This window comes from Radiomyces spectabilis (assembly GCF_025331425.1).
Source record: "Radiomyces spectabilis strain NRRL 2753 chromosome Unknown BYT42scaffold_8, whole genome shotgun sequence".
In the NCBI taxonomy this organism is placed as follows: domain Eukaryota; kingdom Fungi; phylum Mucoromycota; class Mucoromycetes; order Mucorales; family Radiomycetaceae; genus Radiomyces; species Radiomyces spectabilis.
Window position 1 is genome coordinate 1,677,897 of NW_026251933.1, and position 15,046 is coordinate 1,692,942.

The window sequence follows — 15,046 nt, forward strand, 5'->3', positions numbered from 1 at the left end:
AAGCACTTGCATTTCGCCACAACGAGCGCTTAGCTGCGCAATGAACAAGCGCTGCCGGCGCCACGTCTACATGATAATGCGCTCCATTGCCTAGGCGCTTAGAGATCATAGAAGTATAAGTTCGCCTCGGTGCGGTGGCGTTGATGGTTTTTGCCGTAATGCGCAACATTCTGGAAAACGAAGAAAAAGAAAAAGCGATGCATTTCTTCCGGCCGAGTCATGGAAGGTTTTAACAGTCAAAACGTCGTCACAAGGAAAGGCTGCCTTTTTGGGAACTCCCTGCCAAAAAAAAAAAAAACCTCAGCTTCCGAACATCACTGATCACTGCCAGCATCGCAAAAAGTACCCATGGGATTTACCGGATACTCACTTGCACGTCAGGTTTGCCGGTATATTCCCAAGAATAATGTGTATACTGTGCCGCACTATTCGAGATTCACCTTGTCTCCTGTTTTTACTCTCGGCAAACGGTGGTATTCAAAGAGTACAACGGAGGTACAAAGCTCGTCGAAACGAATGGCAGACTTCGAAAAGCATATTAAGCAGGACTGCATCGTACTTGTAGAAACTAAAAGCAGCCGATCGGGAAAAACAAGTGGACCTGACACTGTTTCCTGCAGAGAATATACGCAACTTTAGTATTATCGCTCACATTGGTACAGTAGCTGCAGTGTAACTTTACGGGCATCATCTCATGAATTTTGTGCTTACCAAATATCGCGTGTTTCAGATCATGGAAAGAGTACTCTGGCGGATAGGTACGAAAAATTAGGATTGACTGATCCAGCGCTGGCTGATGAGTGGTTGTAATAGATTGCTGGAATTGACCAACACTATCTCTGCGAATGGATCGAATAAGCAAGTGCTTGATAAACTAAAAGTGGAGCGGGAGCGCGGTATCACCGTCAAAGCGCAGGTACAAATGACAAGAATGAACAATGCCTATAAAACGAATTCATTTCTGATCTTCAAATAGACCATTTCCATGTTTTACAAATACAAAGGCAAAGATTATCTGCTGAATCTGATTGACACACCAGTAAGGCTTTAAAGTAAAAGGTGCCTCTGTTTTTATCAATTGACAAGTTGAAAAACCTAGGGCCATGTCGATTTTAGCTATGAAGTGTCACGATCTCTTGCAGCATGTCAAGGCACTTTATTGCTAGTGGATGCCGCTCAAGGCATTCAAGCGCAAACAGTCGCAAATTTTTATCTAGCTTACGGTGAGGGTTTGCACATCATACCCGTATTGAACAAGGTAAATCCACCAAGACGTTCACACTACACGTTGGTGCTCTTGTGGTGGTTTCTCCTTGCTGATTACTTATCGATAGATTGATCTTCCCGGTGCCGAACCTGAGCGTGTCACACAACAGATTCAAAGTGCTTTTGAATTAGATGCTTCTGATATCTTACAAGTAAGTACCACTCTCAAATCTTGAGTTGATCTGCAAAATATTTATCGATCATCAGATCTCGGCTAAAAGTGGCATTAACATTGATGCGGTCTTGCCGAGCGTGATTGAACATATACCTTGGTAAGGATGTATTCCGAGAATGTAAAGTTATCGGTTTTTGCACTAACAAATTATCAGTCCTGACGGTTCTATAACGAAACCTTTCCGGGCATTATTATTTGATTCTTGGTACGACAAATACGTGGGCGTTGTATGCATGCTCGGCGTAAAAGATGGCGTCATTCGGAAAGGTAAGTGCATTGATGAAGCGAACGATAGTTAGCTGCGGGAATCAAACCGACTCAACTGTAATATATAATAGGTGACAAGGTGATTTCGGCCTATTCCGATGTCAAATATGAAGTGACAGACGTATGCAATCGTTCAAATAATGGTCCATCATTTATTTAGGAAACTCACGGATAAAGTATAGGTTGGAATCATGCATCCAGAACAAATGTCTACCGGTTATCTGTAAGAGACTTTATGTCAACCTACCACAAGCCAGCAGGGGGGCTTACGTGAACAATTTTCGTTGTAGTCATGCGGGACAAGTAGGGTATGTGGTATGTGGCATGAAACATGCTTCGGAAGCCCACATCGGCGATACATTCTACCATGTCAACCAAAAAGTGGAAGTTTTACCGGGTTTCCAACCGGCTCAATCGATGGTAACTATCGTATTTCATAGTCGCAGTAATCGTGATCAATCTGTTTAATTTTGCCTTGTTTCAGGTGTTTGCTGGTATCTTTCCTGTAGACACCAACGATTTTCGAAAATTGGATGAAAATATCAAGAAACTGACACTGAATGATGCCAGTGTGAGTGTGCACAAAGAAACAAGGTAAAACAAACCATGGCAATGTTATCTTATTATGAACTCACGCAGCGTATCGCAACTTGCAGTAACGCACTTGGCCAAGGCTGGCGTTTGGGATTCTTGGGCACTCTTCATATGGATGTCTTTAGACAGCGTCTGGAAAATGTAAGGCTACGCCACCAAATATTGTACAGTTGAAAGTAAAAAGCCGGGTTTGACCATACGTATATTATCTAGGAATACGAGGCCAACATCATTGTGACGCAACCTACTGTACCTTACAGAGGTGAGAAATTCAAGCATACAACCCAAAGAAACGGATTGATGTTAAGAGTGCAGTTGCTAAACTCGAAATGTTTCAGTGGTCTTCAAAGACGGAACTACTCGTATTGTAAGAAATCCATCAGATTTCCCAGATTCGGAAGAGCGTGCTTTCAAGGTGTCCCGATTGGAAGAACCCATGGTACTGGCTACCATGATCTTCCCAGAGGTATATTCCATGAAGGATTGTTATGTCATGGTGTCATGTCATATTAACACTAACACTCAGGAATACATGGGAAAAATGATCGAACTTTGCGGTGTAAGTTGGAGGGAAATTATATGAAAAAAAGCGACGCAATGTTAAATTCATAGAAATTGTACCATACAGAGCAGGCGAGGTGAACAGCAAGACTACGTATTCATCGATGAAAAGCGTGTGATGATGAAATACACCTTACCTTTGGCGGAAGTTGTCCAAGATTTTTACGACGAATTGAAGAGCCGTTCCTCAGGATACGCTACATTCGATTATGAAGAAGCCGGGTATGAGGAGAGCGACCTTGTCAAAGTATGTATCTGCACGCTGCACGGCGCGAGTACGTCGTGTCCCGAAAAAAAAAGGCAGAGAGAGCCTATATTCATTTGCATCTCTAGATGACGGTCCTGCTTAATGCCAAACCGGTGGACGCACTGTCTGTGATTCTGCATCGTTCACAGGTGGAGCAAATTGGACGTGACTGGGTGAAACGATTAAAGAATGTCATTCAGAGACAGTTATTCGAAGTGGTGATCCAGACTGCGATCGGAACGAAAATTGTTGCCAGAGAAACGTAAGTTATTGAATGATGATGATTAAACACTCACACTAAAATCTATTACTTGGTCTAGAATATCCGCTTTACGAAAGAACGTTACAGCCAAATGTGTAAGTATATGAGTCGAGTCATGGGTCTACTGGATTTAGTTCTAATATGGTGAGAATCCAGTATGGCGGAGACGTATCGCGAAAGATGAAGTTGCTGCAAAAGCAAAAGGAAGGCAAGAAGCGAATGAAAATGATTGGTAAGTTCGCCAGCACTACCATTCATGATGTGGGGATAAGTTGCATTAACTGTATTCGTTGTCTAGGCAATGTGGAGTTGCCACAAAAGGCATTCTATGATTTCATGGACAAAAAAGCATAGTAATAGAAACGCATACTACATATATAGAACTTTATAGAATGGATGTGATTATGGTGTGTGGTTAAAAAAGATAGAACGATGGTCTCGGACCAATATACCATCTTAACAACGACATGCTTGTGAAAAAAAAAGGAAAATTATGTAATTAGGAAAAGATTAATAGCTTGTAACTAGAAAAAGAAGATAAAGAAATCGATGGATCGTACTTTGTCACAATGGAGGACGGGAACTGTGCAGATGACAGCGACTGGGTTCCAGAACCTCAACAAAGAAAGCGAGACTCCGATACGGAAGTACAAAAGGAAAAAGGCTCCTGATCACTGAATGCATGGATGCAAAGGCTGTCAGGATAGTACTTTGGGTGTCAGAGATAGCTTGAGCGTGCTACCTCGACGGCCTGAAATTAGATCCTCGAGAATTTTTTGTTTCCTTAGCCGTTCAGCTTCGTCTTCAGGACTCTCTGACGACGACGATAGCGTGTGATTCGGTCGTTGGACGTTGTATGTTTTGACTTTCCGCAGAGGGGTGGATTTGCTACCGCTACTGGGCGCAGGCAAGGTAGCCATAGCAGCCGCTGGCGAGGGATCCAGTTGTTTTTTATTGGTTGGGAGTGGTGGGGGCGAAGAATCCCTGATTCTCATCTGCTTGTGGACTGCAGCCGATGAGCAAGAGTGTCGACGAAGACTACGAGCCATACGGTCCTTCAGGCCTTGCTGTTGCGCATTTACGTGACTGTAATGAGTGTGGCGCGAGGTAGACGAAGCGTTCGATGGACGAGAGGGAGCATATCGGACCGACGATTGTCCCATAGCTTGGAGACTGCTTGTGCGAGGTGTTGGTGAAACCATATGAGTTGTTTTATGAGTACGAGGCGCGGATGGCGGAGGTGAAAGCGGATGGTAGGACATTGAATGGTACGATTCTTCCGCTTGACCAAAGGAGGACCGCATCGGTGAAACGAGGGAGTAGATGGAAGATGAATGCTGTACGATGGGTGGCGATATACACAAGTCTTTGCGCATCGGTGAGGAGGATCCTGTCGTATGAAGTGGGGCTAGGTTGGATCGAAACAACCTTTTTAGTTTAAGCGATCGTTTCTCTTCTACATGATCCAGCATGATGAGACGATTAGGCTGGGAAATATAAACAACGGCAGTGTGAGATTATGTGTATATGTATATAAATGATATAAGTATGGCAATAATAAGATGAATAAGAGAAGAAAGTAAAGAAAGCGAAAACAAATCAGAGAAAAAAAAAACCAAAAAAAACCAATGCAGAGAAAAAAAAAGAGGAGTAAATCGGCCGTCAGAACAGTATAAAAAAGAGGATAAGAAAGGCTTATTAATTGGATTTCGGTATGCTATTTGCCGAAAAACCGGAAGAACAGGAAAAATTGCAATCGCCAGAAGACTAATTGCTGATGAATGATGAACAATAAGTCCGTTCAACACGCTAGACATTGGAAACAAGCCCTTCAATCACCAAATAAGGAACTTGCCACGCGAAGATGTGTTGCACAATCGAGCACAATGTGTAACATGCTGAATCCCAAACAGCATCGTAACATGGTAAATCTTTACTTGCAGAACTTGGGGAGTGATGAAAAACGTCCCATGTTTTTTTTTTCTTTTTTTTAGTGGGCGCCAATGTCGCCCCATTTGTCATTTTACCATGTCACCAAAAAAAAAGAAGGAAAAAAAGTAAATATAACACTCGTTCTGATAAGCCCGTATAAAAGGACAGATCAACAAGTGTAGATGGGGATCGTCAGTTTCACTGCAAATTTCGTTGTCTTGCATTTTTTGATCCGTGCTCATCTCTCTTTTATTGGGACGAGAAGGAAATTAATGGAGGCCAAGTTGATGTGACTTTTCGTTGTGATGTTTTATCCTGTGGAACCGTAGTTGATGACACTTTGCAATGTGGCTTGCAGCTTGCTCTTGATCCGTCAATGGCGAGGACGGTCGCAAGAGTGCAAAGTTGCAAGCAGAAAGCTTTGATAGCAACTGTAAATATATATTGGTTCCCAAGACAATCGAGAATATACGGGCAATCAGCACCAATAAGACGAGACGTTGTACTGAATGTTGATTATTTGTGTCAATTCTTGCACTAAAGGCAATGCACTTGGATCACCGGATATCCACCTAGAGTACCAGCAATAATTAACTACCAGCCTATCTACATATGACTTTCGTCGAGCCGAGTAAAAACCAAGGAAAACATGGAGAGAAATGATACATCCCGGTGGCGGACAAATAGCCAGAAGGTGATTAAGATTATTCGAGGCTACTAGAGATGGTTGATTACATCACATAAACAAACACCACGATATTGACGGGTGCATCAAATTTCACATGTCCCACCCAAATATCACCCTCAGAAACCTGCATGATAATGCTTCAATCAATATAGACATCGTAGCCTCAATAATACATGTCGTTCATATGTCCAATGTAAATATAAAACTGTACCCAACCATCAACGAACGTATCCCCCAATCCATCCACAGTCCCCCCCCTTTGAGTTTCTCAGCCATTAATCCGAATGAACATCATTAATATGTTCCACAGAATAGGAACGCATATAAACAAATAAATCAGTGTAGTTTTAGATGGCAAAACGTGGATTCGTATATTTTATGCAAAAACGAAAGTAAACACGAATGGTGTAAACAATTTACAAACGACGACCACGACGACCACCCTTTCTGCGGGTAGAGTCGGTAGGGACGGGAGTGACATCCTCTGTAAAAAAAGAAGAAAAAAATGACACGTCAGTAACTGCAACGAAATAATCCACATTGCGATTTTTATCTTGATATTTACCAATACGACCGATTCTCATGCCAGCACGGGCAAGAGCACGGAGAGCGCTCTGTCCACCGGGACCGGGGGTCTTAGTACCAGTACCACCAGTAGCACGGATCTTGATGTGGAGGGCGTTGATACCGACTTCCTTGCACTTGGCAGCAACATCTTGAGCAGCCAACATGGCAGCGTAAGGAGAAGACTCATCACGATCAGCCTTGACCTTCATACCACCTATTCATACGCATTATATTGTGAGTACGATAAATGCAACACTCTGGTTGTAGGTAAAAATGAACGATCTGCTTACCAGTAACACGGGAGATGGTTTCACGGCCGGAAAGATCGGTAACGTGGACGAAGGTGTCGTTGAAGGAGGCGAAGATGTGGGCAACACCGAAAACGAGTTCACCTTCACGGACCTGGGGACCCAAGGTAACGGGTTCAACAACTTTCTTGGGAGCGGCACGCTTACCGGACTACGTTGAAATAAGCAATAACTGATGATGAGCAAGGGTTGCCATTTTCACTTTGAACCATCCATCCGAAATAATGGTATCGCCATTCATCCCTGCATCCATCCATCCATTGCATCCCAACGAATTGTTTCATTCATCCATCAGATGCATCTATTTACTACCCATCCTTCACCCCCTCATAACGGTGTTCATGCCACCATATGCTTACCATGGTATTAAACTGATAAAAGAGGAGGTTCTGTGGCAGCCGAGACGCACAAGATTCTTTGACGGCCCACGGCTGGTCCGGAATCGGAAGGTGTGACTGCTTACTCAAATGGGAGGCTGGTGGGAGAGGTCCACCAATTTGGGCTTTTTCCAACTCAGCCACCTACCCATTTTGAACGATGGAAAAATGCGATGTGTGATCCAGGAAGCATCTCCAAAAATACTCAACTAATTCCTTCCCTTTTTTCAGTTGTTGCATAAAGGACATGATCAATTGCCAAATCGACAATAATCCACCACTTCTTGTCCCATCCTTTTGCGTGAACAACAAAATAACAACTCAATCATATTTTGTTTTGTATATGATTAGGGGTGACTTGGTACATGTGGGTGGAATTTATTACATGCTGGTTATCGTTTATCCTTCTTTTCCCGCATTTTTCTACTTAGGCCCCAGCGAGATTTCTTTTCCTCAGTGACCATGCTTGCAGGTGGTGTCATTGGAACCGAACCAAAAATTTCAGGCGCATGCATATCTTCCTTTGCTGGCGTCGAAAGGGTGTTGTAACCGAGATCGTACGACGCCGAATCCAAACGCAACGGTCCAGGTGGCTTTCGTGATAACAGAGGTGATACAGTAGACGGCCGGCCGTTGCTACTTGTATCATCCGAACGAGATACGTTTTCCTCTACACCATCCCAGATGTTCAGGGAATCCATGCTGAGATTGACAGCTTGATAAAACAAAACGTAGCCACAGCCAGTTCCCGGTAAATCACTAAAATATTTCTGAATGTCCTCCTCTTGAATAGGCTGTAAAAGAATAAAAATGGTGAATAAGTAACCCATGTCCAGTACAAAAACGGTGTGTGATACCTACCGTGACCACATCATCATCGAATAACATCCACTGGCCATTGCTTTTAATAATAGTGACATAGTGTCCGTGATGCGGGCCACTGTAATATGTTATAGATTAGCACCTGAATGAACCAAACAGAAACAAAAATTTACCTTCCAATATGAATAATGCAGGCCCATAATTCGTACATCCGATCCGCGTCGTCTGTGTCGTCACACTAACCGAACATTGTCATGGTTACATTGATGATAGATTCCCGATCTGCGGTTTTGCCTTACCGTATTAAATAAGCGTAGTTCAAAAGGAAATACCACGCGATAAGTTAACTTTATATATTTCTGCAATTGTTCCTGGTACTTGAAGCGCTTCAGATGGAGAGCCAGGATGTTTGGCAACGTCTTGATCTTCATTCTATAGACATGGTTAATAAAGTTGATGATCTGTGTTTGTAAGCACTCCTGCATTTTAATACAAATAATGCATTACCTTCGTTGCGCTTCCTGTAGACCGCAGCATACATCGCAAAAGTATTTGTTTTTATGGCATAAGGTCTCACTTGCTGAAAATTGCCGTAGACAAGACGTAATAGACGAGTTCATCTCTACATCAATTGACAAATCCATAAACGATTCATCGCGACTCGTCACCTACAACACCAGCCAGTATAAATTATCTCTTGTCAACAAAATTTGCACAAGTCTTGGGAATGTCCATTTACCGTTTCACATGTTAAACATTTGGTTTCGTTGGAGAAAACACCTTCAAAAAGCTGGTGGACCCATGTGGTGGGCGGTGGTTTAGATGATTCTTCGGTAGAGCCGTCTATTGTTACGTTAGGGATATCTGACGATTACGTCGGATCTTTTCAGATTCAAGCTTACCTGAAGCAGTATCTGTGCCATCGTTCTTCTGCTGATGATTGGATGCATGTCCATTGGGTACTTCACACGATCTCTCGTGCTCCTGAGATTTTTTCTTTTGGTATGTTTGTACGTCTTCTGCAATGGTATTCAACAGATAGTTGAGAAATTCGTGGGCATCCTGATGCATGCTGGAACGAAACAGTTCTAAGGAAAAACAGGCCATCCATGAGTCAAATTTCCATCAAAGCAAACCGTTGCCGAGAAAATATGAAGTTCACAATACCATTCTCCTTTTTGACTTTGTTAATGAAATTAACCGGTGCGACCACGCCGGTCTTCTTTTTGTGTGTGGCAATTTTCCAAAACAAGTCTTTCAATGCTGCGAACATGGTATCTTCCATGCCAGGTGATAACTGAACACCGTTCTGGTCTTTTTCTGCTGATGTACACATAACACCGTTGCTACGCGAGGATGATCGTTGTAAATTAGGACTGTCCTTGGCAGAAGAGTGAGCGTTATCAGAGCGAGCGTTTGGTAGCGATGGGGAGGAAGAATTCGAGGAGGTAGTGGAAGAGAAGTAATTGGATCCGACATTAGGTGAGCTTGGATGAAGAGGGTGAGGAGTAGACTGAGGTTGCAAGAAAGGGCGGGGATAATTGGTCACACATTCTCGGAAGGGTTTGCAATAATAAAGAGCTTGCAGAACGGAATTGCAATAGCTACAAGCGATTGAAAAAAAAAAAGAGAGAAATGATTACGAATGCTGCGGTAAAACAAGAGCTGGTACTTTTTGTTGAACTTTACCATGTATTACCAAACTGTAATAAAAAAGTAGATATGAGTTATTTTCTGTATTGAAAGAAGAGGACGATCTATTGCACTTACATTTTCTAATCCGAAATAGCGCTCTCCTTCGTCCAAGCAATCATTATCAATGACGGTCTTGCCAGACTGACCCTAGAGAAAAGGTTTAGCCTCCATAAAAATAACCAGGAGACACTAATAAAGGAAAAAGAGACATACAAGACCGATCCACTTGAACAGGGATGTACTTGACATGGGCTGGATTGTTTAAACAAAATTGGAAAAAGAAGAGTGGAAGGAAATATCACCTCTCCGAAATCTGGGAGGCAAAAACTTCTGGCCCAATGCTTGGAGCGCTTCTTAAATTTAATGGAAGCCGCAACCATTCACCCCATTTTAGCGTCTAAAGCAAATGAAGAAAAAAGGACGGCAATTATAAGCCTTTTTTTTTTTTTTAAGATATGCCTTTGCACAATCATGAAACGAAAAAATGCCCCCAACAGCTTCTTCCTCTAACAGGAGACTGTGCGCTAAACTTGTATTTATTATATGGGCGGTTATAGTGTATGATATCATGACCCTTTGGAAAGTAGCTTTCCCAGGCTGCCGGTTCCGACAGTACCAAAATGTATTCTCTTTAAATAACTTCAATAGGCCTGTCGACTAGGTTTTTTGTGCCATAACATTATATGGTATATGTTCTCAGATTTTTATATTGCGTACAGTTTCTGAGCAAAAGGTGAGGAGAAGACAAAAAGATCGACGGTTGTTATTGGCGCCGATTACAGTTGAACCATGGAAACCATGGTTTGTCTTGTCGCATTGTTTTTAAGCGGCTTTGGGTTAGATCCAGGACAGACGCATTAAATCAACGCCATTTTATGGAAAACAAATTATCCGGATTTCCTTTTGCTCCTCCTTATATAACGCATTGTACCATGTTCTAGAGCATAAGCTGGTTGCTAGCTTTACTTCACTGGTGTTCGCTGGAATTCTTTCGAACAAGAACCAGATGGGAAATTGCCGATTTGAGGTTGACCCGAATTTTGACAGTCACGAGCACAGCCTTTAATAGCTTTTTTTTTTTTTTTTTTTTTGGTATTCCCGACCAAGGCTGAAGTGTTACTCTCTTCAAAAAGATCTTGAACTATGCGTCAACTCAAACATCACGAACAAAAGCTTTTGAAAAAGGTCGACTTTTTACAATGGAAGAAGGATGACAGTATAAGAGAGATCAAGGTCATTCGTCGATACCATTTACAAAAAAGAGAGGATTATCACAAGTAAGTATAATTTAAACGATCGGAATACAAGACAACGATGGCTTACTTACTGGTGATCTGCAGGTACAACAAACTTGCAGGCAATATTAAACAGCTCGCCAACAAAATTTCGTTGCTTGATTCAAGAGATCCTTTCCGAGCACAACAAGAAAAGGCATTGCTGGACAAACTCTACTCCATGGGATTGATCACCTCGACCAGCAAATTCAGTGATTGCAACAAGATTACAGTGTCAGCTTTTTGTCGACGACGTTTACCCATCGTAATGTGCCGTCTCAAGATGGCTGAAACTGTGAAAGAAGCCGTTACCTTTGTGGAACAAGGTCATATTCGTGTGGGTCCCACTACCATTACTGATCCAGCGTTTCTTGTCAACCGAACCATGGAAGATTACGTTACTTGGGTCGATACCTCCAAGATCAAGAGAAAGATTCTCAAGTATAATGATAAGGTAAACCGACTTACATCTATAACCCTTACGCTGGACACGCTGCTAACTCAGGTCCCTCTTTTTTTTTTTTTTTTTTTTTTTTTTTAGCTGGATGATTATGATCTGTTGTAAATTTTATGCCGAGTCAGCCATTGCTTACTCTCAAATCTCATCATCTATCCTATGTGATGTCGAACTTCCACTCATCGCATTGATATCATTCACGAACTCGTCGGTTATTTACAGTGTATAGTTCTTCACATTCTTTACTCCGCTTGCATTTGTTTTCCTATCAATACAACTTTGAAACAATCAATATCACTGCCCTTCTGGAAGATGGATTCAATTATTTTAGCTTCCATGAGAACCGTACATCAAATTAGTTATTGATGTTTTACGTTGTCATTGCGAGCTATACGTTTGGACCGAGCATAGCTGCGCAACAGATACCGTCATATATTGTCACCTGTTTGTGTTGAAAGTGAAAAGGTCAGTTTCGAGATAAGATAACGGTTAAAGGTACGAATCCATTGAAGCGAGGATCAATTGAAGGGCACGTTTAGCGGGTAGTCATGTGTAACGTGGTTTCTAATCCATGGATTAATTCCGTAACCTATCAATACTATTTATGCTTCCTGTATCGAGTATGTTCGGTGTTATCTTTGAACGGATCATGGTCGCGGAACTACTGTGTCCATTACAAAGGACATTTTTTCCAGTGTACGACCAACGATCACAGGAGAACAGAAAACAGATGGATTCAAGGTTCATGGTCACAACGAAGAAAGTCTCGGCGCTATTCCCCGAAGACTCCCATATGAGTCAAAATACGACGGGTCTAGAAGTCCATTAGCCATCTTTGAGATATGGGAGCAGTTTAGAGTTTCCGATTCCTGCGAGTTACTACGTTGTGCTGTTCCAGATGCTGCGAAAAAAATTGACATCATCAGGTCATTATCAGAGCCGGATAATACCAGGCGCCGCGGGTGGACGCCTGGCGGTCTGATTATTTAACTAGCGATCAAGGTAGTTTTTCCGGGTGGACACATTGCGTTTTATTGGATAGTGGGGAGCCGTAGTCCTGAACGGACAGTGTCATACCCAATCAGATGTTTCGTCTTTAACCAATTGAAAAAACGTTGTTCGCGTTGATACTCGAGGAAAGCTGCTGAAAAACGTCATGTCAAGTTACTTTATTGAGTTGGACCCTTTATGCGTATAGAAATCGTTCGTAATCAACAAATAACAAATAATATTTATTATCTAACCATGAACTGGTTGGCACAGTTTGTCATCTGCCTCCACCAAGGGCAAGATCAGACATTTCTGCAAGCGCGGCAACAGCGATATATATACTTCAGGTCAGATCGCTTTTTCATCCGTCGTGAGCGCATACACAAATTGCAAAGACTTCCTACAAGTTACCCAGTCAATGAACCCATGAGACGGCGTCGCCTGCGCCTGTAGACAGACTAAATACCATGAGCGAGCAAGCACACTAAAATCCGTCCATATTGGCATTTCGCACGAATCTTAACAGTCTCGCTGCAGAAGCACGCACAGCAGCTTATGCTCATGAAACATCCAATTTGTCTTTTGTGTTTAGAAATTGTATGGTTGAATATCCCCATTTTCATGCAAGACAGTTTTCTCCAACGCAAGTGGACAAAACTCTTTAATTACAAAGTTTAAATATACTTCAATAAACAATTTGTTCAGCTTAAAAAAAAGGGCTCTGTATTCAAAACCAAAGCACATCGATCCTTGGTCGTATTGGCCAATGAAAAACGCCAAAATGCCGATCCTGTGAAAACCAATTGATTTCTGTCAATTCTGATTGCATTGCGACATTATTTCTTAGTATCCAGCGATATGCATTTAATTGCGACATCACTTTTTGAAAAAACGAATGTGCAAGTCCAAAAAAAATTGCCCGCTGCCTGGAATTTTTGGTTTCTGATCTTTCAATGATAGGAGATAGGAGCAGGCTCTGCAAATCTTCATTTCCTGCGAGTTGCCGCGAATGTCGTTTCAGATAAAGATGAAAAACACTTAATATTATTGGATTAAAAATAGTTCAGGTTTCCATTATCAGATGTCGAAATTACCAGCGTTTGGCCGATTAAAAACTTAAAATGGCGATAGATGTAGCTTTCCGATTGGGCAAATCGCGTCTGCTCTGGTGGGGGACCGCAGATCAAAATTTTTTTAGTTTATTCCCGGAGCCAGCCTCTCATTTGTTGGTTTTCGGCGACAATTTATCCATGTCCAGCAAGCAATGGGAATGGCCGCATAAATAGCATCCATCATTTGTTCCGCGCTCGCGCGCCAAGAGAATAGTTCGACGGATATCTTACCGTTTGTTAACCGTGCTTCTGAATAAAAAAAAATAAAAAAAAGATGATGGATTGTTCCTAGAATAACATATACCGATATCCCGAAGAAGGCATTTCTGCCGTACCCTCACGTTCAAATACTTGATTTCCTTATAAAGAAAATGCTACCGAATATAACATTTGATGTCCTTATTCTGTTACTCTCCGCGATTGTGATAAAATCAAAAATCTAGTTGATACTTTGAAGCAAGGTTTCAATTGCACGCGAGCTGAATGGGCCGATCGATACCCATGCACTGATTATATGAAAAATGTATTAGGATCTTCATTAAACTATTGTATAAAACGGCTTTTGGACGTTCCTGTTCTATACAGGAAAAATGTAGGCAAGGAGGATGTTGGGGGGGGGAGTGAACACGAACAGGTGCGTGTCTGAAATGCTGCGGCAGACCACACATCAGTCCTGCAGCTTTTCGACCCGGAGTTATTTTTCACAAACAAATGATACATGTAACATGATTTGAAAGCGAATGGTCGTTACTCCGGTAGTTTTACATCACTGTATCACATCGTTTTCAGGTCATCTCATCAGATAACAACTATGATTCACAAGGAGGTTGGGCTTAGACATGGCGTATGACATGTTGACTGTATTGACTTTTCGTCATATCAGAACAACAAAAATTTTGCTAATTAAAAGAGCTGTGGACATCTGATAGCACAATAAACAAATTATCCAGTGCCTCCTGAAAAATCAATTTGTAGATTTTTCTGAATGTCCCCTTTAAAGATCCATACCTCGTGGTGCACAGAAGCAATGGAAAGTAAACTAAAGTCGTGTCTACGCAGCTGAACTATACACACACAATCGTTTTGGAATAAAGATGTTTATTCACTTCTTATCCACGCTCACTTGTGCATAGCTATTATTGTAAAAGGTGCGAGTATTTTTGACACGCTAAACTTTGTGTCCCACCCGATGTGGGAAATTCCACGGGCAGAAAAATTTTGTTCGGACGGATTTTGATCCAACTCCAAGTCATGTGATTTATCTTTGCATTCGCGTCTTTTCCTACATCGAGTAATTTCTGCAGTGGGTGGTAGAAGTTGCCGAGTAAATAGAGGTTACAGGATACATGTCAAAGATAGCCAAGGCAGAGAGAAGCATCCAATTTATTTCAAAAGTATCCCGGTAAACATTGGCGCGAGGTCGATATGCATTCCAGTATCAAGCGTGGTACA

General features: G+C 42.0%; 5 protein-coding genes across 5 annotated transcripts; 2 read left to right on the forward strand and 3 right to left on the reverse strand.

Moving 5' to 3' along the window:
• Nucleotides 1–348: 348 nt before the first annotated feature.
• BYT42DRAFT_615232 (P-loop containing nucleoside triphosphate hydrolase protein) lies at nucleotides 349–3,726 on the forward strand (the record flags this gene model as incomplete). Its single annotated transcript, XM_051571942.1, has 22 exons — nucleotides 349–495; nucleotides 566–656; nucleotides 731–758; nucleotides 814–916; nucleotides 977–1,039; nucleotides 1,100–1,258; nucleotides 1,335–1,418; nucleotides 1,474–1,538; nucleotides 1,596–1,708; nucleotides 1,780–1,829; nucleotides 1,891–1,931; nucleotides 1,999–2,128; nucleotides 2,193–2,302; nucleotides 2,365–2,443; nucleotides 2,516–2,564; nucleotides 2,641–2,768; nucleotides 2,829–2,861; nucleotides 2,931–3,110; nucleotides 3,197–3,372; nucleotides 3,431–3,467; nucleotides 3,529–3,604; nucleotides 3,671–3,726. The coding sequence occupies 22 exons, from the start codon at nucleotides 349–351 to the stop codon at nucleotides 3,724–3,726; spliced, it is 1,998 nt and encodes a 665-aa protein (XP_051422626.1).
• Nucleotides 3,640–5,102, reverse strand: BYT42DRAFT_388741 (uncharacterized protein). Its single transcript, XM_051563344.1, has one exon. It carries the CDS (start codon nucleotides 4,842–4,844, stop codon nucleotides 4,071–4,073), a length of 774 nt encoding a protein of 257 aa, XP_051422627.1. The 5' UTR covers nucleotides 4,845–5,102; the 3' UTR covers nucleotides 3,640–4,070.
• A 1,232-nt stretch (nucleotides 5,103–6,334) lies between these two features.
• BYT42DRAFT_574856 (ribosomal protein S11-domain-containing protein) lies at nucleotides 6,335–7,248 on the reverse strand. The gene is made up of 4 exons (XM_051568896.1): nucleotides 7,227–7,248; nucleotides 6,850–7,018; nucleotides 6,558–6,773; nucleotides 6,335–6,476 (listed from the first exon to the last, which is right to left on the reverse strand). Exons 1-4 carry the CDS (start codon nucleotides 7,227–7,229, stop codon nucleotides 6,409–6,411), a joined length of 456 nt encoding a protein of 151 aa, XP_051422628.1. The 5' UTR covers nucleotides 7,230–7,248; the 3' UTR covers nucleotides 6,335–6,408.
• Nucleotides 7,249–7,475: 227 nt separating this feature from the next.
• On the reverse strand, nucleotides 7,476–10,063 carry BYT42DRAFT_606052 (uncharacterized protein). The gene is made up of 11 exons (XM_051571138.1): nucleotides 9,975–10,063; nucleotides 9,837–9,908; nucleotides 9,756–9,769; nucleotides 9,234–9,670; nucleotides 8,969–9,154; nucleotides 8,806–8,909; nucleotides 8,574–8,734; nucleotides 8,366–8,498; nucleotides 8,240–8,304; nucleotides 8,106–8,184; nucleotides 7,476–8,038 (listed from the first exon to the last, which is right to left on the reverse strand). The coding sequence occupies exons 1-11, from the start codon at nucleotides 10,008–10,010 to the stop codon at nucleotides 7,637–7,639; spliced, it is 1,689 nt and encodes a 562-aa protein (XP_051422629.1). The 5' UTR covers nucleotides 10,011–10,063; the 3' UTR covers nucleotides 7,476–7,636.
• Nucleotides 10,064–10,904: 841 nt separating this feature from the next.
• BYT42DRAFT_547146 (30S ribosomal protein S4) lies at nucleotides 10,905–11,600 on the forward strand (the record flags this gene model as incomplete). The annotated part of the gene is made up of 3 exons (XM_051565927.1): nucleotides 10,905–11,038; nucleotides 11,102–11,489; nucleotides 11,577–11,600. 3 exons carry the CDS (start codon nucleotides 10,905–10,907, stop codon nucleotides 11,598–11,600), a joined length of 546 nt encoding a protein of 181 aa, XP_051422630.1.
• Nucleotides 11,601–15,046: the final 3,446 nt, after the last annotated feature.

Excerpts from the sequence above, each read along its gene's own strand:
- BYT42DRAFT_388741 (XM_051563344.1), bottom strand. The coding sequence starts at position 4,844 with ATGCTGGATCATGTAGAAGAGAAACGATCGCTTAAACTAAAAAGGTTG.
- BYT42DRAFT_574856 (XM_051568896.1), bottom strand. Across the intron at positions 6,774-6,849 it reads AACCATCTCCCGTGTTACTG|GTGGTATGAAGGTCAAGGCT; the intron begins GTAAGCAGATCG and ends GCGTATGAATAG. Across the intron at positions 6,477-6,557 it reads CATGAGAATCGGTCGTATTG|AGGATGTCACTCCCGTCCCT; the intron begins GTAAATATCAAG and ends CTTTTTTTACAG.
- BYT42DRAFT_606052 (XM_051571138.1), bottom strand. The coding sequence starts at position 10,010 with ATGTCAAGTACATCCCTGTTCAAGTGGATCGGTCTT. Across the intron at positions 8,735-8,805 it reads AATGTTTAACATGTGAAACG|GTGACGAGTCGCGATGAATC; the intron begins GTAAATGGACAT and ends CTGGTGTTGTAG. Across the intron at positions 8,039-8,105 it reads TCGATGATGATGTGGTCACG|CCTATTCAAGAGGAGGACAT; the intron begins GTAGGTATCACA and ends ATTCTTTTACAG.